Below are 26,093 nucleotides of genomic sequence, written 5' to 3' on the forward strand. Positions count from 1 at the left end.
CCAAATGTGGACCCACACACCCCCACCTCACCTCCATTTGCCCTACAATTACTCCATACTACTTAGTAAGTAAAGTTCAAACTCATTTCCCTGACATTTTAGGTCCTAAGACCACCCTACCTTAATGTGAATTGACTATTTCTATCATATACTACACACCAGCCAAACAACCCTATTCTCTCCCCCTGTATCTTTTTTCACCTCCATGCCTTTATTTATGTAGTTCTCTATCCCAGGAATTTCTTCTTTCCACCTCTTCATTGTTTTAATAAGAAGAACAGTATTTTCCATTTTCAAAGCACATTTCTTGCAACCCTGTGAGGAAAGGACTAGGATGGCTAGTTCAAGCATCAGTAACTCCATTTTCAGATGAGAAACCTGAGGCCTGTAGAAGAAATTTACTTAAATTCATTTACTTTCTCACGGGACTAATCTTTCCTTTAGAATCCAGTCAAATACCACCTTTTTCTTGGAGCCCTTTTCTGATGCCGCCAGTCATTAAAGAACTTTCCCTTAGTTTTTATATAGCTCTTCATCTGTATCTCTCTAATATAATTATCATGTGCTGTCTGTGCTGTATCCTATGTATTTTTGTCTTGTCACCAGTCTGCGAGCTCTCTGAAAGTAGAGACAGTAGCTTCTCTAACCTTTATAAACCTTCTCCTGACCCATAGCCCAATAGAACACAGGATCCTGCACACAATAATTAACCAGTTAGGACAAGTGAGATCAAATGCAGAGGTGTGGAAACAGCAAGCATAAGTCAGGGCAACAAGGGAGCTGAGTGAGAATTTCTGATATGCTAATACCTCCCTGTAGGCAATTGCAAGTTTTGAGGGGATGGGTGGGGAGAGCACTGTGGCCCAGGGGTGGTGGTCAGACTTGGAGAATATTGAAAGAGCTAGAGAAACTGAGAAGGATGCTAGGAGCCTAGGCTAGTGTCTGGCACTTACATAGCACCTGTTATATTACAAATCTCCTTTACAAAGGGTCCATCAAGGGGGCAGCTAGGTGGCGCAGTGAGTACTGCGTCAGTGAGCACTGACCCTGGAGTCAGGAGGACCTGAGTTCAAATCCGGCCTCAGACACTTGACACATGTACTAGCTGTGTGACCTTGGGCAAGTCACTTAGTCACAAGTCACTTAACCCTGCCTTCCCACCTCCAAAATAAGAAAGAAACACAAACGGTCCATCAGTTCACTGAATCTTCATAAAGTAGAGTGTTAAGTATTACTGCCCCCATTTTATAGACAAGTAAACTGATACTCAGAGAAGTAAAGCGACTCACCCAAGTTCACCAGAAAGTTAATGGAAGAGTTTGAGTCTGAAACACCAGGTCTTCCAACTCCAAGGAGTCTATCTACTCTTTCCACTAAAATCCACAATACCAAAAGGATTCCCTAGAGAAGGGTAGTCATAGGGCAGTGACTAAGCAATGCCAAGATAGGTCTGAAAAAATAACAGCTTGCCCCAGTTTGTCTTCATTGCCAGATTACTGTTAAGAGGGGAGACAAGAGTGAAGTTAAAAGGATGGAATGATGGGAATAGGGAAGGGAGCCTCTTAGGATCAATGCATTCCTATGGAAGCTAAAAAAAATCACACCTTCCTGGCAAGACAGAAATCACTCCCAATTTCGAGTTAGAAGGCCAGATTTAGCTCTCAACTAGCTGCATGACCCTGGGCAAGTCACTACCCCTCTAAGGACTGTAATTAACTCCTCTGCAAAATGAAGGGATTGAACTAGATGGTCCCCAAGAGCCAACCAGCTCTGACATTCCATGATTCAGTGATTTTGGAATCCAACTGGATTGGCACTTGGGCCAGTGAGCCCATCCTCTCTTATCAACATATTTGCTGTATCTGACAGTCTTAATTCTCTCCACATTGTTCCCAGAGCTTCTTGCAAAGTACTATCATTAGCTTCAGGGATTAGCTTTGCCTGAGCATTCAAGCCATATATCATTAAAATCTGTTCAAAGATGGGTTTCCTGGGGTGCACTGACTCTGCTGGTAAATAGAAATTAAAGACAGAGACAGGCCTTCTAGAATAGCATGAGGGGAGCAGTATCTATATTTCACCAGGTGACTCTAAGCAGCTGTCAGAGATGGCTCTGCGGGGCTGCCAGTAGAAATCGGTCTGGCTCTTGCTCCCACTTGGATAGATGAGGAATTCAAAAGTTCTAGACAAATTCAGACAACCTGTGTGACAGTAGGACGCTGCTCGGGGTGTGAATTCCCATTTCTTCGGTGAGAAGCTGGGGGACGGGCAAGAATGTAAATGTCACTGTAAAAATATCTGTAGAGCAAAAGTCACATTTCCATAAGTCTGCAGTCGGTACATCTCAGCGGAGATGTTGGTAGCGCCCGGCTTTCTAAGGATCTCCAGGCACCCTTCAGCCTTGGCACTCGAATTATAGATGTGGCAGATCTAAGATTATAGGCAGTATGTTGTGATGGAAATAGCATCAAATGAAGTCAGAGGACCTAGGGTTAAATCTTGTCTCTGTGACTTACTTGCTCTATGGCTCTGAGCAAGTTACTTTTCATCTCTTGGCCTCAATGTACTGATCCGTAAAATCACAGGGCTGGACTAGATGATCTCTAAGCCCCCTTCCAAGCTCTAAATCCTGTGATTTAGATCCTAGGTCCCCTCTCACCAGCAGGATACCAAACAATCACATGAATTTAACCACAGAAAGTGAGTTAGAAGATACCTCAAATGTCCTAAGATCATTAACTAGCCCAACTTCCTCATTTTACAGATGAAGAAACTGATACCTAAAAAGATAAAATGACATGTGACAAGTATCACATAGTGAATGATAAAGATGGGATTCAATTCCAGGGCTTCTAACCCCATGTCCCATGGTCTTTCCACTATACTACACTGTCAGTTTGTCCAGCTTCCAAGTCAATACAAAAATACTCAATACTTTCCCTCATGGTTGGACAGCCAGCCTCTGGTTGTACACCTCCAGTGACAAAGAATTCATTGCCTCCCAAGACAGCCCCCTCCATTGTTGGACAGCACTGACTAATAGTTCTTTATATTGAACTGAAATCTGCTTAATGCTCCTAGTTCTATATTCTAAGACCAAGCAGAACAAGATTAATTCCTCTCCTCCAAGACAGCCCTTTAGATACTAGAAAACAGGGAGCCTTCAAGTTATCCCTTCTTATCTCTAGGCCAAGTATCATTAGTCACTGATGCTTGAATGACATAGTTTTGCATCTTTTCCCTATATTGATCTCCTTTTCTTCAGCTTTTCAACAACCTTCCTAAAATGAGATACCCAAAAGTGAACTGGATAGCTGGATAGTCAACTCAACTTGGCCCATGTCCCTCTCAATGGGGATCCCATCAACACCAGAATAATGCTGACCAAATCTCTGTCTTGGGAAAAGGGAGGAATAGGCATGAGTTTCATAACATACAAAAAATCAGACTTCTTCCCCATCTGAATGGAACCCTCAGATTTATCAGTTCATCAACGACAGACCTAACACACTGCCTAGTCTCTACTTTCCCATTCTAGAATTCTGAACTTTAGAGCTGGAAGGAGCTTCACAACAGAGACTTTTAGAACATAGAATGTGAAAAGTGGAAGGGGCCTTAGAACATAAAATGTCAGAACTAGAAGGAACTTGATTGAGTATATAGAATTTCAGAGTTGTAAGAGAACTTAGAACATAGAATGTCATAACTGAGGGGAACTTTAGAATATAAAATGTCAGAGCTGGATGAGACTTTAGGATATAGAAGTCAAAACCAAAAAGGACCTCAAAGAACACTTAATTCAACACCTTCACTGTAGAGAGAAGGTATCTGAGGTCCAGATAGGGCCCTATTGTCAATATGGTGAGGTCGTGGCACCGCTACAGCTAAAACCCAGATCTTTTAAGTCTGAATCCAAAGACATCACTCTATTTCTCCTGCTTCTGTAATCCAGGACTGAGATAGTGCCAAAGAAGGGGTGTAACTTAAGTCATTGCTGTTTTGCTGTGGCTGTGACTTATTTATGAACTGCCGCAACTCTTCCCAGGCCCCAGTGCAGGGCAGCAGCTCTGGGGCTGTTTCCCTTCAGTCAGGCATGATTAATATAGGCAAGCTGGAAGTAGAGATGGTGGGCAAAATACAATCACTCATTAGAGGGAGGAAGAAGGGAAAGACAGTAATAGGTGTTTTAGATTCATAGGAGACTTGAGAAGAAGGAAATTTATCTCACTTTCTCCTGTGGTCTTCTCAGATTCCATCTCTGAGGATGGTGATAAGGGAAGAATTCCTGGTTTGAAGAAGATGAAGGAGTGGGGTCAGAGTATGAGCTCCTTGAAGAAATAGGGCCAAAATCATTTCAGTTCTATACAAAGAGTCTCTATGGCCTTGCATAGGCAGTGGGGAAGAGGTAGGAGGTTAGTGTTTTGAGATCCCTAGAAAGCAAATGCTGAATATAATAGACACCCCGAAAAATGTACAATTGGTCCTCTTGTCCTCCCTCTCCCCACACAAGTATAGAACCCTCCTTCTCAAAAAGCACTTTCAGCCATTTATCCAGTGGTCACCATAATGGTAACCATAATGTGAGAGTGTAGATTTGAGAGTATGGATGGAGGTAAGGAAGATGCTTCCTCTGCCTGTGGGAGGTGGGGTAAGGGGAGAAGAAAATACAGGGAGAAGTTAGAGACAGAAAGATGAAAATCATACAGAAAAAAAAGGAGAGATAGAGAAGGGGGTGAGAGGAATGAGAGAAGTGGCATTAGAGAGGAGAGGGGTGAAGGGAATGAAAAAGAAGTGACAGAGAGAGGAGAGGGAAAGAAGGGTAAAGAAATAGAGAGAAGGGGGAGGGGAGAAAGGAAAGAGGGGGAGGGTGGAGAGAGAGACAGAGAGACCGACAGAGACAGAGACAGAGACAGAGAGACAGAGAGAGGTTGGTTTGAATTTCCCATCTGGAAGGGGAGAGGCAACGCGTCAGGGCAGAGTGATGGGAGGGATTGGAGGAGGGCGTGTTTAGCCGCGGCGGCGGCAGGCTGGGCTCGGGGAGCAGAGTTGCACTTGGCCGGGACCGGAGCCGGAACGGGAGGAGGGAAGTGGAGGCGGCGGCAGCGTCTGTGGGCCAGGCGGAATCGCTGCAGTGACTGGCGGGTGTCAGGGGCAGCCAGGTCAGTGTAAGCGCCGCTGGCGGGACTGGTCGGCCCAAGGGAAAGAGGGTCTTGGCTTGGGGGGTGCTGACGGGACAGCTCCGGGAAGGGTTGCGAGCACTGAGTGGCAGAGGACCCAGGAAAAAGAGCGAGAAGCCATCGGATTGTGAGGCCGAGTCAGGGGCCCAGAAGGGGAGTCTCTCTCTAAGCAGCCTCTGCTCTCAAAAGGAAAGCTGCCCCCCCCCCAACTCCAAACCCAATAGACCTAAGGTGGCGGGGACCAGGATAGCATCTTTGGCCCTTAGCCGGAGCTCCGGAAAGCTGAAGGGGAGGGTCCTGCTGTGAGCCACCCCCTCTCGAGGAGGGAAAAGTCACACACACACACACACACACACACACACACACACACACACACACACACACACACACAAGAGCGCGCACACACAAGCACAACACACGAGCGGGTGCGCGCGCGTACACACACACACACACACACACACACACACTACACTCCAGACTGAAGACCGCAAGACGGCGGGAACCTGCAACGGGGGCGGGAGCGGGGGGTAGAGGAGAGAGTAGGAGGAGAAGGGAAGTGGGAGCAGCAGAGAAACTGAGTCTGGGCCCCCATAGGGGAGGGGCTTCCTCCAGCTACTGCAAAGTTTCCTATCGACTTTGCTGCTGGACCTGAGCAGGAGTCCCTGAGATGTGGACACCTCCTGCAGGTGCCCAAGAACCTCAGCTCTGGGTTTGGCATGGCTATCTCCGGGGAGAACTGTCTGTCTTCTACCTTTCAGCCAGATATTTATCACGTTATCCCCATTCCCCCGCCCCTGACACACAGAGTACATTCTGCCTGCCTGCATAATGGCTCCCTGCCTGCTCAGGATACCCCCTGCAATCCATCCCAACCACCTTCAGAAGACACACCCTCTCTCCCTCCATCCTACCCCCTCCAAAATTCCTCCCTTGTTCCCCAGTACAGTACACTTCCTTCTTTCTTTCCACCATTCTCCCTCACCATAAGACAGCCCCTCCCTACACTTCCCTCCAAAGACACTCCATCCTTTTCAGACCCCAAATCTCCCTCTTTCCCATTCCACTGGGACACCTGATTTCAATCTGGTTATGCTAGACAGGAGAGGAAATCCTAAGCAGGAAAATGTACCTGTCCCTTAGAGCCTAGCTGGGTACTAGAATCCAGACAGTAAAGATAGATCCCCCAGCCCTGAAGGCATACTCTACCTCCAGGGTAAATTTCACCTTCCCCTCCCCTCTTCTCCCCATCTTCACCATGGAACCCCACCCTCAGTTCTGACTGAGTCAAGAGGTGACCTAGAGTGGTTGGGGAAGGCATTCAGGGACAGATACACCTCTTGGTGGCACTGCTCCTGCCTTTGGATTAGGATCTTCTGGGTGATGAGCTAGTATAGTGGAAAGCTTGCTTGCTTGCTTGGAATCTGGAAGACCTAGGTTCAAATCCCAACTCCAATACTTACTATCTGTGTGACGCTAGGCAAGCCTCAATCTCCACATCTGAAAAATGGAGATAATGCTTGCACTACTTACCTCGTAGGGTTGTGAAGAAAGCCTTTTGTCAACATTGAGATGCTATTATTTTTATGAATATATGAAGGGCCCCCTAGCAGAAAGGTATCAATGAAGCACTTGGTGATCTTGGGTTACAAGAAGCATTTGTGTGGGTGTTTTGGCATGTAGGAAATCTCACCCAAGAACAGAGCAAGTCACATAACCTTTCCAGGCCTTGGCTTCCTCATCTGTAAACTCCTCATTTTACAGAATGGATTATTGGACTATATAATTTCTAAGATCACTTCCAATTCTCAATCCTATGATTTAACCTGAGGTTGTAACATTTAGAGCTAAAAACAACAGAAATATCTTCTAGGCCAATCATTTTACAGATGAAGAAACTGAGTCCCAAGAGGACAAGTGATTTGCCCAAGGTCACAAAGCTAGTAAGTGAGAGAGGAAGGGACACCTCCTAAACTGATTGCCATCACCACCACTAACTTCCTTAGCTCCTGGGCTGTACCTGAGGGAATAATGGGGTGGGGACTCTAAATGAGGACATAATAGAATGAGAGACCTAGTGCAGAGGCTTTGTGTTGCCCAAATTGAGAGAATCAAGTTCAGGCCTTGACCCTGACAGGTTCACAAAAACTCAGGAGAGCCAGCTAGAGGGGCCCCCTGGTGGCATCAAATATAAATGTGAATATTTGTGTGTGTGTGTGTGTGTGTGTGTGTGTGTGTGTGCTCCCCTGTGAAAACACTCAAACTCAAAGTTATGCAGGGATCCATACATAGATTCACACATAATATATGCACTCAGACACAGACACACTAATATATACATGCTTATACATATAGACAATGAGATTTATACATACAAAGACCCATTGATACATGCACACACATGTAGCTATTGTTATAGTCGTTCTACTGGGTCTTTGCTATCATTTGCTTAGCCTTAAAGTGTCTGACCATCAGGGATGTTCATGTCCAGTTCCAGCCCCCACCCCCTTCCTATTGCTGCCACCACCATGAATGTTTGTGACTGGTTCACCAGCCCTTCAGGACTCACTTCTTCAATGCTGCTGCAACCCAGCTTAGGATTAGTGCAGAACTTCCCATCTTCCCTCCATATCCATCAGAGCCCTAGACCCCATTTTTCTGTATAGGCCTGTGCCTTTTTGTTTATATATGCATTTGTGTGAGTATATATGCATATGTCTGTGTAAGCGTGTGTACGTGACCGGTGTCTGTGGGAGAAGATATCCACGCAGACATGTTTAGATGACCCTGAGTGTATACATGTGTATCTAGGTGTGCATATAAGGCTGGGTCTATATTTTGACCTGATCAGAGGATAGTACTCAGTGTGGCCAGCAGTGACTAAGGTGACAGTGAGAGCCTAGAGTCAGGATCCAGGACATCACTCATCAGTGCTTTCCAAGATGTCCCTCCTTCAGACCTAGGGCCTCTACTCAAACGCTGGCAGCTTCCTCTCTCCCTTCTCACCTGTGCAGTGACTATGCACCCATAAGAGTACAATATCATAGGACTTTGGAGCCAGAAGAGACCTCAGAGATCATCTAGTCCAACTCCCTTATTTTACAGATGGGGAAACTGAGGTCCAAAGAGGGAAACTGAACTGCCCAAGGTCACAAGATGAACTCATGGCAGAGCACAGGTCTCCTGACTCCCAGTCCAGGGCTCTTTCCCCTGCCTTACTTCTAGAGTGAAAGCGGACAAGACTTCTGAAGACCCAGACAAGAGAAGAAAGGTTTGGGCACCTAATTCCATATTTTCAGAACATGAAGAGACCGCAAAGGTCACATTGTAGACCTCCCACCTCTTGTAGAGACCCTACAGTCACCCAGACAGGGATTATCCAGCCTCTTAGAAACCTCCAGGAGCAGGGAGCCCACTGACTCTCCAAGATCCCATTCCACTATGAGACATCTAATTGTTAAGGAATTCTTTATATCCTTAAATATAGCTTGGATCCATCTCCTTGTAGCTTCTCCCAGTTTCTCTTCATTATGCCTTCTGGATCTAAACAGAATGAATAGAATAGAATCTCTCTTCCATGAGGCAGCTCTTCAGCTAGGGAAAGATGGTGTGTATAACTGAAATGGCATATGTCATGCAGAAGAGATGTATAGCTGGGAGGATTCTGATAATAAATCACATTTCCATAGCACTTCACAATTTGCAGAGCCATAAGTTAGGGAAAACAAGCATCATTATCCCTATTTTGCAGATGAAGAAATTGAGAAGAAGCAACTAGATGAGAGTCACACAGGTAGTAAATGGCAGAGTCAGGATTAGAAGCCAGGCCTTCTGATTCCACGTCCAGGGTCTTTTCTGCTACACAGCTGTTGCCATGAACCCCAATGAACATTATATACTCTGAGGCAGGAAGCATTGTTTGGGAGCCTTTGGTCCTAAATTGAGGATCTGAGTCCCTCAGTTGCTGATACAATATTAAAAAGCACAGTACTTGAATGCCAGAGATCTGGGTTTGGATCTCAGGCCTGAAACCCACTGTCAAACTTGGGTTTGGATCCCAGGTCTGACACCCACTGTCACACTAGGGTTTGGATCCCAGGTCTGACACCCACTATCAGACTTGGGTTTGGATCCCAGGTCTGACTTCCACTCGCAGGCATGGGTTTGGATCCCAGGTCTGACACACACTATCAGACTTGGGTTTGGATCCCAGGTCTGACATCCACTGTCAGGCATGGGTTTGGATCTCAGTTCTGACACCCACTGTCAGACTTGAGTTTGGATCCCAGGTCTGACACCCACTATCAGGCATGGATTTGGATCTCAGGTCTGACACCCACTATCAGACTTGGGTTTGGATCCCAGGTTTGACATCCACTGCCAGGCATGGGTTTGGATCTCAGGTCTGACACACACTATCAGACTTGAGTTTGGATCCCAGGTCTGACATCCACTGTCAAGCATGGGTTTGGATCTCAGGTCTGACACCCACTGTCAGACTAGGGTTTGGATCCCAGGACTGATACCCACTGTCAGATTTAGGTTTGGATCCTAGGTCTGACATCACTGACATCACTGTCAGACCTGGGTTTGGATCTCAGGGCTGACATCCACTGTCAGACTTGGGTTTGGATCCCAGGTCTGACACCCACTGTCAGGCATGGGTTTCGATCTCAGATCTAACACCCACTGTCAGACTTAGGTTTGGATAAACCTTTGGTAAGCCATTTTATTGCTTTGGGAACCAGTTTATTCAGCTATGAAATGAAGATAGTAATCCTTAAATTATCTACCTCAGAGAGTTGTTGTTTAAGGAATCTTAAATTACTACAGAAATGGAGATGGAAGTGATTATTATTTCTAAGCCAAGTGTATTTCTGTGGAAACTCTGTCTTCTGCTATTCTATCTGTCCCTCCTGCCTAGAAAAGACATTTGTACCTAACCAGCATCATTTTTCCTTCTAGGTGGCGTTTTTCCTCTCTGCAGTCCTACTACAAGCCCTGGATGCAAGTTCGGCTGCTGGTTAGAGTACATTAATTGGAGTAACAACCATGGACTTTGTTATGAAGCAAGCCCTTGGGGGTGAGTCATACAGTCACAGAACATAAAATGCCAATGTTGCAAAAGATTTTAGAATATAGATCATAAGAGCTGAAGGGGGCTTCCACCACAGCTGGTTGAAGCTTCAAGAAATATACAGTCTGTGTAGGTCCCATTTAGAACCTCTCACTTTACAGAGGGGAAACTGAGGCGAAAGAACAGATATGTCTTGACCAAGTTAGTAGCAAAGATAGACTAGAGCTCACATTATCTGATTTCCAGTCCTCCTGATCTGCCCACTTGCTATTATTATAAAACAAAAAATTATATCCAACAAACATGTATTAAACATGTATCATATACGAGACATTATCCTGGGTGCTGGAGTTGAAAAGATGAGAAACAACACCATCCTTGCCTCAAGAAGTGTATGGGGGCAGGGAGGAATGGAATATAGCATATAAATAAGGATCATTTGGCATGACTTATTCTTAGTAAATCCATGTTGGCCCTTTGTGATTACTGAATTCTTTTCTAAATGTTCACAAACCATCTATTTAATAATCCAGACTTGAATTTCCCTGAAATGACCATCTGGTTTATTGTTCTGGAGCTACTGAAATCCACCATTTTCCCCAATTATTAAAAAGCAAGGGCACATTTGCCCATCGCTACTGGCATCTCTCCCATTTTCTATGACTGCGCAAAGATCATGAATAATGTTATCTTACACCTATAAACTCCTTTGGGCCACTAGGATGTGACCCACCTGGGCTTGGAGGCTGCAGCTTATTCAGAGCAGCTGGGTGCTCTCTTCTTCTCTCCTCCTCTATCCTGGACCACAATTTCATCCTTAGAATGTTTGGTTCAGGCTCTTATCATCTCCAGCCTGAAATGTTTAAGTCATCTCTTCATTGCTCTCCCTCCTTCTAGCTTCATCTCTCCTCATCCTCCACATAGTTACCAAAATAATTTTCCTCTGCTGCTCAACCATCTTCACTGGCTCCCTTTTGCCTCAAGGATGAAATTGCAAACTCCCTGAATTTAAATTTAAAGTTTTCCACTCTCTGGTTCCAGCTACCTTTCCAAGTATTTCATTATACTGCTTTTAATACATTCTACATTCATTCAATCAACAATTAACAAGCATTTATTCAATTCTTATTATTTGATAGGAATACAAAAACAAAAATGAAACAGCCCCTGCCCTTACATGGCCTGATATCCAGCTAGAGAGACAACACATATATACATAAGTATTTACAAAATAGATACCAGGTAATTTTTTTTTGGTGGAGGAAGCTCAGCTTGGGGGGAAGGGAGATAAGGAAAGGCTTCAAGTAGAATGTGGTATTATCATCTGAGTTTTGAATGAAACTGGGGATTCTATGGGGCAAAGGAAAGGTGAGAGTGAATTCCAGGTATGGGGATAGCCAGTGCAAAGGGAAGGATGCATTCCCTCCAAGGTGGCTTCCCAAACTCAACATTCTATCTCCTATCACCAAGTCTTCCAATAGATTGTCCAATGCCTGGAATGCACTGCTTCCTCTTCTCCTCCTCTTCCTCTGAGTAGCTCGTTTCCTTCAAGGTTCAGCTAAGGTTCCAACCCCTATGTAAGGCCTTTTTTGGAAATGATAATGCTTCTTGAACTACCTATGTCCTAGATCTGTTGGGAGTTCCATACAGAGGTGAGAGGAGGCAGGGATGCCTATCATAATTAATAAAAGGGATGACACCCACATTCATTGACTCTGCCATAGTAGAATCATCCTAAATCCACATCCTATAAAAAGTGATAGTCAAGGAGCCTGTATATTATAGGGTAGCAATTCTCATTTGTATTTCAAAGATGGGGAATAGCTACCTATTCATAAGATCTTTCATCCATGACCTATGAGTTTATATATAAATGGTTTTCTTCTGTGAATTCCAGGGGACCGACAGAAATGCCCAGAGTCAATGGTGCATACCAATTGAATAGAACTTGTAAACTCTGAGATACAGGAAAGTGTGTGTGTGTGTGTGTGTGTGTGTGTGTGTGTGTGTGTTGTGTGTGCACATGCATGTGTGGGTATGGGTGTGTGTTTGACTCTATTGAGATCTCATACTTTTGGTACTACTCCAAATTGGACAATTTGGTTTGTCACAGATTTCGATAATTGAAAGGACTTCAGTGGCCATCTAATTCAACTCATACCCACAAAGGACTCCCCACTATTGATATATTCAACAGGTGGTTGTCCAGCCTGTGCTTCAAGACCTTCAAGGAAGAAGAGCCTACCAATTGTCTAGGCAATTCATTCCATTTCTGGACAGTTTTCATTATTAGGAAGTGATTGTTTTTGTTTTCTGACATCAAGGTAGAATTTGCCTCTTTGCAGCTTCCATCATGTGCTTTTGGCTCTGCCTTCTGGGATCAAACAGAACAAGTCTAGTCCCTTCCCCACATAATAGATAGCCCTTCAAATACTTGAAGACAGTTATCATGCCCCACCCCCCAAGTCTTCTCTTCTCCATGCTCAACAAGCCTAGTTCCTTCAAGTGATTCTCATACAGCATGGACTCAAGGCCCTTCACCATTCTGGTTGCCCTCCTTTGAACACTCCAACTTATCAGTGTCCTTAAACCATAGCTCCCAGAACTGAATACAAAACTCCAGATGAGGTTTGATGAGAATAGAGTATAGGGGAACTGTGTCCCATCTATTCCTAGAAGTTGTGCCCCTTCCCAAGCCCATTAGCTTTTCTGGCTGCCATATCATACTGCTGGCTCATATCGATCTTGTAGCCCACTAAACCCCCCAGATCTTTTTCAGGATATCTGTTGTCTGTCCATGTTTCCTCCATCTTACACCTATGAAATTGGGAGGTTGCTCGCTGGTACAAAGCCTCACTTTTATCCCTACTGAATTTCATCTTAACTAGATTGAGCACAATGCTCTAGCCCATCGAGATAGCTTTGGATCCTGATTCTACCATCCACTGTGTTAACTATCCCTCCCAGCTCAGCTTGGTGTCTTTTGCAAATTTGATGAGCATAACATCAATGTTTTTATTCAAGTCACTGATAAAAATGTTGAACAGTGTAAGGACAAACATGGATCCTCAGTGGGTAGCCACTTTGCTTATAAATCAAAACTGGAAAGCAGCATTGTGTTGTGGATTTGAAGTCAGAAGTTTTGGGCTTGAATCTTGGCTCTGCCACTTACTACCTATGTGGCCTTGGGTAAATCACACCTCTTTACTGGATCTCAGTTTCTTCAACTATAAAATGAAGGGGTTAGGGGCAGCTAGGTGGCATAGAGGATAGAGTACCAGCCATAGAGTCAGGAGGACTGAGTTTAAATCTGGCTCAGATACTTGATACTAGCTGTGTGACCCTGGGCAAGTCACTTACTCCCAATTGCCTCACCAAAATAAAATAAAATGAAGAGATTCCTTTTTATCCCATGATCGCCCTGATTGTTAATGCTCCTTATCCTCTGAAATTTCATATTTACTTATCCATGTATATGTTGTATTCCTCCTCTATCTCAACTGGAATAGAAGATTCTTGAAGACAGGTCTTGTGTCATTCTTGGCTTTCTATCCACAGTACCTAGCATAGTGCCTTGCATTTAATAGACATTTAATAAATGTTTGTTGAATTGAGTTGAATGGTTTTATCTCCTTCCCAATTTGAAGACCATCCTTCTTGCTGGAAAAGTTGATAGAAGAATTGAAGGCAATTAGTTCAACTTCCTTATCATCTATTAGCATTGTGCCATCTCCTATAAACAACTCTAAATATAGCTTCAAAAGCCTTAGCATTTTTTCAGGGACCTCAGCACTTTCTGGGCTTGAGCCTTCCTAACTCTGTTTTTATCAATCCCTGTGCAATAATTTAAACCTAGGCAAGAAAAGGGACCAGAACCTTTGTAGTGCAATCACGGAAAGATTCAAGTCAGGAGAATTGGGCTGAAGTCCCAAGCCTTGCCACTTATGAGCTCTGTGACATTGGGTAGGTCAGCTCCTTTCTCTGTGCCTTAATTTCTTCATGAGAGGGTTGGTATAGATAGTGTCCAAGGGTACTTCCAACTCTGATAGTGATTCTCTAAATCTACTTCTTACTTTGATAGTCATTGACCTTAACTGACTGGCTCATGATGCTGCTAATTGTGGCCCCTTCCCTCTTTCTCTCTTCCCCGCCCCCAAAGCTTGCCTGACTTGGCCTGGCCTGGCCAGAATGCCTCCTCAACTTGCCCAAAGGCAGAAAATTGCTGGTTTTTTTTCTTTAAAAACAAGGTGAAATACAACAAATATGCAGAACACAGAACTGATATTTACTGAGCCCAAGAACCACAGCATCACAGCATTTCAGGAGTTCAAGGGACCTTAGAACATAAAATGTCAGAAGTAGGAGGGCCCTCAGAGATCATCTAATTTAACACTTACCGATGATGAAACTGAGAGCCATGGAGGTTAAGTTATTTGTCCAATATTATAAAGGTAGTAATGGTAGTAATTGAACCCAAGTTGAACTTTCTACTACACTGGGCTGTCATTGCTCCCTCTCCCCCCCCCCCCCGCCATGTTCCCAATTCCATAATCTCACTACACTGGAAGATACCACTTTGAGGATACTTAAGTCCATTCCTCTCCACTCCAAATTTGGAACTGTCCCTGGTGCATGGCCATCTGCCATCTTATTTTAAGGGAATCCCTACCTCCCACCCTCAACACACTCTTCCCCTAATCCTAGCGATCATCCAAGTTTCAGGTTCCATTTACCATTCAAAGCTAATGCCTTCCTGGTCATTCTCATTTCCTTCAAGAGCCAGATCTACTAATTACCATCATTCAGTCCTCCAAAGCTGATTTGTCATGATTTATCTCACTCTACCTGGGAATTTCTCACAAGATTGGATAAACTACTACACATATACATACATACACACACAGTCACAGTCATATCCAATTCCTATTGGTTACATGTCTTTTGTCCAAAAATGGAATGACCTAACTTAGAAAGTAGTAAAGGATAGAACAATGATTGGAAGGTCTTCAGGTGAAGTCTTGATGGTAAGTTTTCAGGGATAGAGATGATGTTCCTGTTTAGATGCAAACTGAATTAGGTAACCATTAGATTGATTTCAATCCTTAGGTTCTATGTTTCTATTTTTGTACTTGTGTTTAATAACTCTAAGTTTGTCTAAGCTTGAGAGCGCTCTGTGTGGTTGTATCAGATTCTTAAGAGAGCTCCTTCACTGGAATCATTCATGATTATACTGTCATAATCTAATTATTGGAAGCCTCTAATCCTTCTTTATACTGCCTCAGCCAAGGCCTCATGGTCATCATTTCTCTGAATTTTTCAAAATGTTATGCATCTATAAAGAATATTCTCTTCTTTTGCTCTTTTTAAATTTTTTTACAGTATCTACATTTTTCATTTAATATTTTTAGTTTTTAGCATTGATTTCCACAAGATTTTGAATTACAAATTTTCTCCCCATTTCTACCCTCCCCCCCACTCCAAGATGGCATATATTCTGATTGCTCCATTCCCCAGTCAGCCCTCCCTTCTGTCACCCCACTCCCTTCCCATCTCCTTTTCCCTTACTTTCTTGTAGGGCAAGATAGATTTCTATGCCCCATTGCCTGTATATCTTATTTCCCAGTTGCATGCAAAAACACCTTTTTTTTTGAACATCTGCTTTTAAAACTTTGAGTTCCAAATTCTCTCCCCTCTTCCCTCCCCACCCATCCTCCCTAAGAAGGCAATTCAACATAGGCTACATGTGTATCATTATGTAAAACAATACTCATGTTGTGAAAGACTAACTATATTTTGTTCCCTCCTATCCTGTCCCGCTTTATTTAATTTTCTCCCTTGACCCTGTCCCTTTTCGAAAGTGTTTGCTTTTGATTACTTCTTCCCCCTATCTGCCCTCCCTTCTATCATCCCCACTTTTTTATCCCCTTCCTCCTTCTTTCCTGCGGGGTAAGATACCTAATTGAGTGTACGTTATTCCCTCCTCAGGTCAAATCTGATGAGAACAAGATTCACTCACTCCCCCTCACCTGCCCCCTCTTCCCTTCCAATGAACTACTTTTTCTTGCCACTTTTATGTGAAATACTTTACACTATTCTATCTCTCCCTTTCTCCCTCTCTCAATATATTCCTCTCTCATCCCTTAATTTGATTTTATTTTTTTAGATATCATCCCTTCATATTCAACTCACCCTGTGCCCTCTGTCTATATATGTGTGTGTGTGTGTGTGTGTGTGTGTGTATGTATGTATGTATACATAGATGCATATATGTATATTCCCTTCAGCTACCCTAATACTGAGGTCTCATGAATTACACACATCATCTTTCCATGTAGGAATGTAAACAAAACAGCTCAACTTTAGTAAGTCCCTTATGATTTCTCTTTCTTGTTTGCCTTTTCATGCTTCTCTTGATTCTTGTGTTTGAAAGTCAAATTTTCTATTCAGCTCTGGTCTTTTCACTGAGAAAGCTTGAAATTCCTCTGTTTTATTGAAAATTCATATTTTGCCTTGGAGCATAATACTCAGTTGTTCTGGGTAGGTGATTCTTGGTTTTAATCCTAGCTCCATTGACCTCCGGAATATCGTATTCCAAGCCCTTTGATCCCTTAATGTAAAAGCTGCTAGATCTTGTGTTATTCGGACTGTGTTTCCATAATACTCAAATTGTTTCTTTCTGGCTGCTTGCAGTATTTTCTCCTTGATCTGGGGGCTCTGGAATTTGGCGACAATATTCCTAGGAATTTTCTTTTGGGGATCTTTTTCAGGAGGTGATCTGTGGATTCTTCCAATTTCTACTTTACCCTGTGGCTCTAGAATATCAAGGCAATATCCTTGATAATTTCTTGAAAGATCATATCTAGACTCTTTTTTTGATCATGGCTTTTAGGTAGTCCAATAATTTTTAAACTATCTCTCCTGGATCTATTTTCCAGGTCAGTGGTTTTTCCAATGAGATATTTCACATTGTCTTCCATTTTTTCATTCCTTTGGTTCTGTTTTACAGTATCTTGATTTCTCATAAAGTCACTAGCTTCCACTTGGTCCAATCTAATTTTTAAGGTAGTATTTTCTTCAGTGGTCTTTTGGACCTCCTTTTCCATTTGGCTAATTCTGCCTTTCAAGGCATTCTTCTCCTCATTGGCTTTTTGGAGCTCTTTTGCCATTTGAGTTAGTCTATTTTTTAAGGTGTTGTTTTCTTCAGTATTTTTTTGGGTCTCCTTTAGCAAGTCATTGACTTGTTTTTCATGGTTTCTTTACATCACTCTCATTTCTCTTCCCAATTTTTCCTCTACTTCTCTAACTTGCTTTTCCAAATCCTTTTTGAGCTCTTCCATGGCCTGAGACCAGTTCATGTTTTTCTTGGAGGCTTTCAATGTAGGCTCTTTGAGTTTGTTGACTGCTTCTGGCTATCTGTTTTGGTCTTCTTTGTCACCAAAAAAAGATTCCGAAGTCTGAGTCTGAATCTGAGACTGTTTTTTGCTGCCTGTTCATTGTCCCAGCCAACTACTTGACCCTTGAGTTTTTTGTTGGGGAAAGACTGCTTGTAGAGTAGAGAGTACTTTGTCCTAAGTTTGAGGGGCTGCACTGCTATTTTCAGAGCTACTTCTACATGGCAAGCTCTGCTACACCAGTGCTCCTTCTCCCCCAAGAGCCCTCTTCTTTCACTCTTACAAACTCCGAGATGACAGGGTCATTCTCTTCCAAATTTCTATCATTCCCACTTCACCAATCAATTCCTCTTGGTCAGATTTTTTTCTATAGTAGCTGATCCTCTCCTTGTCCTCCACCTTCTGAGTCACTACGATAACTTCTAAATGGCTGGGCAGTCTATAATACATGTTCACAAGGATATCACTTTTGCTTTTCCTCTCTTTTGATCCTCAGACAAGCTCCCTCCTCCCTTCAGATTCAAGAATCTTCTTCATATAGGTGTATGATCTTTTCTAACACATATCTCTCCTCTTCTATTAGATCTAACTTACCAAACTTCTCTCTGTTCCACCATCCCTTCCTCCGTCTGTTCCTCCCTTTGTCCTCTGCTCCTTCTTCTATCTATCTCTCATTGGACCCTTTCCTCCTTACACTCCTTCATGATTACATGAATACATTCTTTATTCCTTCTTCTATATATCCTTCCCTTTAGCCCTTTTTCTATACCTTCCTCCATGCTTCTTTCTAGTCTTTTCTCCTTCCATTTGTCATTGCATGCCCCCTTCTAGCTCTCCTTCCCAGTGCCCATCTGTCCCTCTCTTTATCCATCTGTTGTTTCTCATTTGCTTCTTCCCTTCTCCCCTCCCATGTTCACTCCTGGTCCTCCCTTCCCTCAGATTGATTCTAGTCTTCACTCCTACTGTTCCATAGGGGCCACCAAAGACATGGGGAAGATGTTGGGGGGTGAGGAGGAGAAGGACCCAGATGCCCAGAAAAAGGAGGAGGAGAGGCAGGAGGCCCTACGGCAGCAGGAGGAAGAACGCAAAGCCAAGCATGCTCGCATGGAGGCAGAACGGGAAAAGGTCCGGCAGCAAATTCGAGACAAGGTCAGTCTGTCCTTCCCACTTCCTTTCCCTTCCCTTCCCCAGGCATCACCATCTCTCATATCTGCTCTACCACTTCATAGTTTACAAAGCCCTTACTTAATCTTCACAAAAAATCCCTGAGTGAGGCAGAGTCAATATTAGTATTCCCATATTAAAGATACGGAAACTGAGGCTCGGAGCAGATTAAATTTTTTCAGGGTCACACAGTGACCTAAAAACCTGTTCCAATGCTCTTTCACATAAACTGGGCTGGTTCCATGATTGCTGGGAATAGAACATTCCATATCCTCCCAGTAAACCCACTCCCTTCTCCCCCCTGTGCCTAATCACCCCTAGGACAGTATAGCTTCCTGTGGTAGGTCCTTGGAGAGCAAGTTCCTGGATGAGGAAACCCTGTGGTCACCTCTTAGGCTGGAAGACCCCACACCCCTTTGCCCACCCAAGCTGGGGCCTCCTCTTAGTTATGAGATACAGGATTGGATTTGAAGTCAGAGAACCTGAATTTGAATCCTGCCCCTGCCACTTACCACCCCTGCCACTGACCTTGTCTGGGCCTCAGTTTCCTCCTTGGTAAAATAAAAGAATCAGGTTAAATGATCTCTAAGTTCCCTCCCAACTCCTATTGTCCCAATACTAAGCCAAGTCCCCAATGGCAAAGACACAGGTGGTTGGAAGAGTTGAAGATGACCAGGTGGGGGGGAATGGAGAGGGCCTCACAGCTGGGCTCCCCCTCTGCCCCTTTTTCCTCCCTATACAGTATGGCCTGAAGAAGAAGGAGGAGAAGGAGGCTGAAGAGAAGGCTGCCCTGGAGCAGCCATGTGAGGGCAGCCTGACCCGCCCCAAGAAAGCCATTCCAGCTGGTTGTGGGGATGAGGAGGAGGAGGAAGAAGAGAGCATCCTGGACACCGTTCTCAAGTACCTACCTGGGCCTCTCCAGGACATGTTCAAGAAGTAACCCTGGCCCAACTCCATCCCATTCTCAACAGTCCCATTTTTTGTTTTTAATTTATTTTTTTCCACTTTCCATTCAGTATGAATTTTGAAGGGCAAACCTCATTTGGTCTCATCCCCCCCACCACCTCCACCCCTCACATGAACTGTGGGACCCAAGCCCCTCATCTTTGGCCGGAAACTCCCAGGGCTCCCTCCCTGTTCAGTACTGTCCCCTGACCCCACAGTGTCCTAGGCCTCTTGAGGAGCCCGAGGGAAAGAAGGCTGCTGGCCTGGGCTGAGGGCCAGAAACTAGGACCAAACCATTGATGACCTCAGGAGAGGCCCGGGATGTGCTGAAGTGGGAGGAAAGGCCTGACCACTGAGTCCCACATGCACACACTCTTCCCGAACCTCTTCCCACCAGGAACATTCCTCATGCCTTGAGCATGATTTCCACTGCCAGAGGGGGGAGAAAGGATCAGGCCAGTGGGCCCTAGGGGAAGGAGTCAGAGGAGAGGGTCAGGTTGCCTATTCTTTCTCCTCTACTCCCCTAGAGATCACTGAGCTCTAAGCTCTGTCCCCCAACCCCAATGGGTCAAAACACCCAACACATTCCAGCCCTGCCCAACATAGCCCAAGGATGAGGGGGCAAGGGCCAGTGCTGGACCCTTCATTAGGGAGTCTATCAGCCAATCCCAGAGAAAAGTGGAGCAGATCTCTGTTCTCTTCATATCTCCCTAGGCCTCCTCAATCTCACTTCAATTCCAGGGACTCAGCCCACCATGGTAAGAACAGCCCTTCCCAGCCTAGTCCCTCCCTGTTCCTGGCTAGACCTGGGAGTTGTAAGGAAGATCAATTGACTGTGGGAGGTATCATTAGAGTCTCTTAGTCCCCAGCCCTGGCCTTGTTCTCCTTTCATCAATGACCTGAATAGGCCCCGAAGTATAGAGAGGGTCAGAGAAAGGCCTGTGCCCTAACAAAAGGAGTATTCTGGAGTTTTGAGGGGCCACTGGGTAGAGATAGGGCAGGGCACTACCAGGAAGGTTACTGCCATTGATATGGCAGCCTGGCCTTTCCCCTGTCAGTGGAGCAGATCCTTCCCATAGGGCAATAAAAGGTTGTCCATATGACACCACTGTACCCTAAGAAGTTTCAACCCTCCACTCACATCTTTGTGGCCACTGTGGAGCCTAATCTATAAAAGAGGTAGCTTGACCCCTTCTGTCCTGAAAAGGCATGCTGGCCCCTCCCACCCCCAGCCTGCAGGCCTCTCCCTAATAGGGTAGCCCCATCCAAACACACACCAACAGCTGGAGCCATCGAGCAGCATCAGTCCTCAACCAGAGAACACCTAGTGGAGAGGACATGCTGCTCCCCTCCCCAATCCCCAGCCCATCCAGGCGCTTCCAAGATCCCGAGTGGACGACATGTTCAGGAGGTTCCACTGGCCCCCAGGAGGGCTCCCCATAAGCAGGGCTCAGGCTGAGGTACTGAAGGCAGGCTCAGCTACAGTTTAGCCCTGATCCCATGGGAGAAGACAGCCTCAGCTGAGCTGCTGCCCTCTCATTCTGGCTGAGGATCTGTCTGCCCATATGCTAAGCCCCAAAGCAGGCATCTGTCCTTCCATCTATTGGTCTGTCTTGTGGCCAGGAAAAAATTCTCCTCTTAGATGTGCCAAGGAAAGCCCTACCCACCCCCCAACTCAAGCCTACCCTACCCTACCCTCCTATACCCAGTACTCTGCCTCACCACCATTCTGAGAATTCCTGGGCCAGGGAGGATTGTGAACGTGAAAGTATGTATGAATGTGGGTGGAATGGGAGAGGTGGTGGCAGAGTGGGTATGTCTATAGTTGGGATGGTGTGAATATATGTGTTATAAATATGCATGTGTGTATGGATGTGTCAAAGATTGTATGTGTATCTTTTAGAGACTATTCTTGTATGTGTGTGTATTAGAGACTGTGTTAGAGACTACAAGAATGCTAGGGATTCAAATATGTATGTGTAGAGATTGTGTGGGTGTGTGTTTTAGAAAGAGTGTATGTGTGCTAGAGATTGTGAATCTATATCATAGATCATCTATATTAGAGAGGGTGTGTGTATGTGTGTGTTAGAGATTATGTGTTAAAAATGGCATGTGTTAGAGAATGTTTATGTGTATCAGGATGGGTGTTATTACAGGGGTATGTCTGCACCTCTGTGTGTGTGTGTGTGTGTGTGTGTATGTGTGTGTGTATGAAAATGCATGTATAACACTGTGGAGGCTGGCTGGATGACTGAGAATGGTAGCAGGGCCTGGGAAATACCTTTTCTTCTCCCTTTGACCAGTCAAGCCCTACCCATCACCACTCCTGGTACAGATGTGAGAGGAGAAATTTTTCCTACAGGTCCAAGACCTTCCCTTTTCCCCTGGGCTCCCTGAGCCAAGCCTTTGCCACCCTCCTCCCTCACTGGACGTGATGGGGAGAACACTGTTTGGGTCCTGGGAAGCACTTGGTAGCTCAGACTGGTCTGGGTGGCCATGGGAGGAACAGGACTGCCCTTTGCCCTATAACAGAGAAGCCATGCTAGATATGGGGTGGAAGAGGGAGATGCCTCAAAGAGGGTTGCTATGCCCGCCCCTCGCCGCCCCACCACCACCACCACCACCACTTTTCACCATCACCCCAGTTTGCATACCGGGGTGTTTCATTTTAGAGAATTTTTCCTTTAATTTCAAAAGAGAAAGCAGCTCACGTCGTGTCTTCTCTGTCCGTTTCCAATAGTTAAAGCCATATCAGTTAGACTGCAATACTTTAAAGATGAGGGGAAAAAAACCATAGATTTAAGAAAACCAGAAAGGGAGTTTTGTTCATCCCCTCTGTCCTGGGGTGATCTGTTTCTCCAGCCCCCAGGTCTTCCCTTCCTCCCAACTCCCAACTCCTTCCCCTGCCTCTTTGTGCCCTAGTCTCTGGCCCCCAGGGTCATGTATTTGTGAGTGTGTCCATGTATGTCTCAGTAATGGGGGAAACTTAACCCCCTCAACTGCTGTATCACCCCATTGTTGTCTCTGCTTGTCCATGGTTACTGGAGTAAGACGGTCACCCTGCAAGGTCTTGTGGAGCCAGAAGTGAGGGGTAAGCTGGGGCTAAGAGGGTGCTGAGCAGAAAGGGATTAGTCCCTGAGCCATTCGCCTCTCTTGTGAGAATGTTAGTGGTTCTTGTCATTTGTCACCATCACACGCTCCAGGGAGCAATACCAGAGGTTCCTCTGATTTCTGGGGACCAACTCCAATGTGTGTATCTTCAGGAAAAGAAAGAGGTCTGGTAATTCTCAGCCAAACACAGGGTCTGCAGACATGCAAGGGGATGCCCAGTTGCATGTACAAAGAGAATCCCAGTCACACAAAGAGTCTACTGACATATAAGGGGATTCCCAAGAGTACAAATGGGTTTGAAATCAGGAAAAAAAAACTTTAATAGAAAAAGAAAAGGTCTGCAAACATATGTAAAGAATTTCTGGGTGTAGAAAGAGTAATATACCTGCTTAGTGGAAGGGATCCCTGGGACCTTCTGCTGCCTAGGGCCTGCTACTTTGGAGAAGCCTTCCCAAAGTACTCCCCTCCTCTCCCCCAAGGCACAGAACTGCTACTACTGCTGTTGCCACAAGCCAAGTAGAGGTGAGCTCTTGAGGGTAGCTAGTTCTCCACTAAGACCTTTCCACGTACATACCAGACCTCCTACAAGTTCAGGACTTAACCACTAGCTGCCCTGGGAGGCCCCACCACCCCCAAGGTGCTGGCTTCCTTGGGGACCACTCCTAAGAAACAGGAGAAAGGGGGAAGATACACCCCAAGAGACTGTTTCTAGAGAGCCTAAGAACTGTAACTCTAAGTTAAGCTTTGCCCAATCCAGGCATCTCCGGTGGGCAGGTCAAGAAGGGATCTGAGGATGATGTAATGTGTGCATGGCACATAGGCCATTGGCACATGACTTAAGAAATGTGATTGATATATGTGTATGGCACCTATGCTGACTACATAGTTGATTATAAGACACTACCTAGACAAGGCATGTGTATGTGTGATACACTGGAAGGGGGAGGGGGTGATATATGGAGCACAATCTGAGAGGTTATGTGTGTTTACATTCAGTGCATGGACTGGGGGATTGATGTGTGTGTGTGTGTGTTTGAGAGAGAGAGAGAGAAATGCCCAGGCTAGCAGTGGAGTGGGGCATGGGGGGCAGGGGGTGGGGATAGTTAGTGCATAGTGCATAGCATGCTGGGGGGAGGGACTAGCTTAAGACAAACCGATTCTAGCTTCCCTGCCCAGATAAGCAAGGAGATAGAATCTACTGACAGGGCATAGCGTAGGTAAATGGGAAAAGAGAATATGTGCTGCCATCCAAGGAAATCTGTTGGCATTTGATAATAGAGAATGTGACGTATGCAGGATCCCCACCTGGGAAAACTCATTGGTGATTCAGGAAACCAAGTGCATGTAGCAGAAGGGAAGGTATAGCTAGCATGTGTGCATGAAGTGAATGTGTTCAGAGCAGTGCAAAGGCAGAGTTTGAGAGAAAGCCCTCTCCCACCCTCCCTCCCTGGCCAAGAACAGTCAGCTAGGAAGGAGAAATAAAGGCCAGCTTTGCTCCAGACCCCCAGACCTCCCATTTGGGTTCTTATCTGAAAGGCTGGTGAATGCCATATCTCAAACCTGGGGTATCTGACAGATCCGGAAGAATGCAGGACCCCAATGCCATATTTCTTTAGGCAATAAGTCTGCCCTTGGCAGCCTGGTTCCTGGGATCCACACAGAGAGATAAGAGACCGAAGAGCCAGGCTGATAGCCACACCCTGCCCTTAATCCAAGGTATAGACTCACTTCTCTAGGAGTAAGTCACTTGTGAGTGGCTCTGGCTCCAGGAACCTGGGAAGAGGAAGGATCTCAGGAGATAGTTTTAAAAGCAGGGAGTAGCCTCCCTATTCATTGGATCCATCTGGAAGCTGGGGGCAGGACCCTATCCCCCCATTTCTGGACCCTCTACCTCCACCTTCCCCAGAGACCCCTTAACCCCGGTCCCAGGGTGAAGAAGTGTGTGATAGGGAGGCCTCGGGCCAGGCTGAGTGACCATCTTGCTTTCCATCAACCTCAGAGACAATCCAATCCCCAACCCTCTTGTGTGTAATTGTGTCCTTGTGGCCCCGCATCCCCTGAATGTGTCAGTGCCTGGGGGGAGGGGGGCTCTCTCCCACCCCCTTGAATCTGACCTAAAGCCATGGCTGCCGCTCCCCCCAACCCCAATCCCAACTTTGTATGACGCAAAAAGCTAACTACGGATGTACAAAATCAACTGCGACCAAGAAAAGACATTGTACAGCTCTCCATCTGTCTGTCTCTGTCTATCTAGTGATGGTGGGAAATGGGTAGGGGAGGGGGTGAGCATGGTCATTGAAGACAAGATAGAAGGTGGGTGGGGAGGAGAGCAGACATTCCCCAGATATGGAAGGAACCTCAGGTAGCGATTTAACAGTTAAAAATAAATGCCCCAAGGCAGCAAGGAGTAATAGAGCTTCCAAACTGGAAAGTATCTTGAGACCGTTTAGTCATGAATGTGATTCACAGAGCTATCAGGGCTATTCAGCCCAACCTGTATCTCAACAAGGATCCGCCCTACAACATTCAATACAGTCAAATGTCCCTGTTGTCATCAGAGCACTACCGCTAATGCTGGTCTCTGTCCATAAAGCCCCCTCCCTTTTTATAAGGTTTACAAAGGACGGTACATCCATCATCTCATTGGATCCTGATAACTACCCCTGTTGTGTGCTGTCTTTGTTTCCATTTTATAGATAGGGAAACTGAGGACCAGAAAGGTCAAACGATTTGCCCCAGGTCAAACAGCTAGTGAGTATTTTAGGCAGGATTTGAACTCAGGTCGTTCTGATTCTAAGTCCAATGATCTATCCACTCCAGCTTTATATAAAGAAGGAAACTAAGGTTCAGAGGAGGAGGGAAAAGGACTTGGCAAAGGTCACACAGCTTACTTAGTGGTAGAGCACAGATCGAATCCACCTCTTCTGATTTCAAATTCGGTGTTCTCTCCATTCGACCACACAGCCTGCCGCTTCTGGAGTTTACCACAGCTGCCTCCCTATGCCCCATAACTTTGATAGTGGTGTGTTCTTATGAAAGGATCACAGATGTGGGAGCAGAAGCCATGGGCTGGAATCCTAACTACCTGTGTGACTTTGGGTCTATAAAATGCTCCCTAAGGTTCCTTTCAGATCTAGGCCCTAGAACCCCAGGATCCTCTGGCAGCCAATGCCTTGGGCTTCTGGGCTTCCAGAAATTCCTTAGGCCATCACTCAGGCACCTTCTTTCCTC

At 45.4% G+C, this 26,093-nt stretch overlaps 1 protein-coding gene across 3 annotated transcripts in view; it reads left to right on the plus strand.

Moving 5' to 3' along the window:
• The window catches only part of CPLX2 (complexin 2), an 84,738-nt gene extending 59,645 nt beyond the window's left edge, over positions 1–25,093 (plus strand). The window contains exons 1-4 of one of the 3 annotated variants that reach the window (XM_036751993.1): positions 5,009–5,159; positions 10,140–10,257; positions 18,616–18,791; positions 19,549–25,093. In XM_036751993.1, coding sequence (XP_036607888.1) covers positions 10,227–10,257; positions 18,616–18,791; positions 19,549–19,746 — 405 coding nt within the window. In that variant the 5' untranslated portion in view covers positions 5,009–5,159; positions 10,140–10,226 and the 3' untranslated portion in view covers positions 19,747–25,093. Of the gene's footprint in view, positions 1–5,008; positions 5,160–8,420; positions 8,446–10,139; positions 10,258–18,615; positions 18,792–19,548 lie in introns of those variants that run through there. The other 2 variants (XM_036751994.1, XM_036751992.1) reach the window with 2 other exon arrangements.
• The last annotated feature ends 1,000 nt before the right edge of the window (positions 25,094–26,093 follow it).

This window comes from Trichosurus vulpecula, chromosome 3 (assembly GCF_011100635.1).
Source record: "Trichosurus vulpecula isolate mTriVul1 chromosome 3, mTriVul1.pri, whole genome shotgun sequence".
Classification (NCBI taxonomy): Eukaryota; Metazoa; Chordata; class Mammalia; order Diprotodontia; family Phalangeridae; genus Trichosurus; species Trichosurus vulpecula.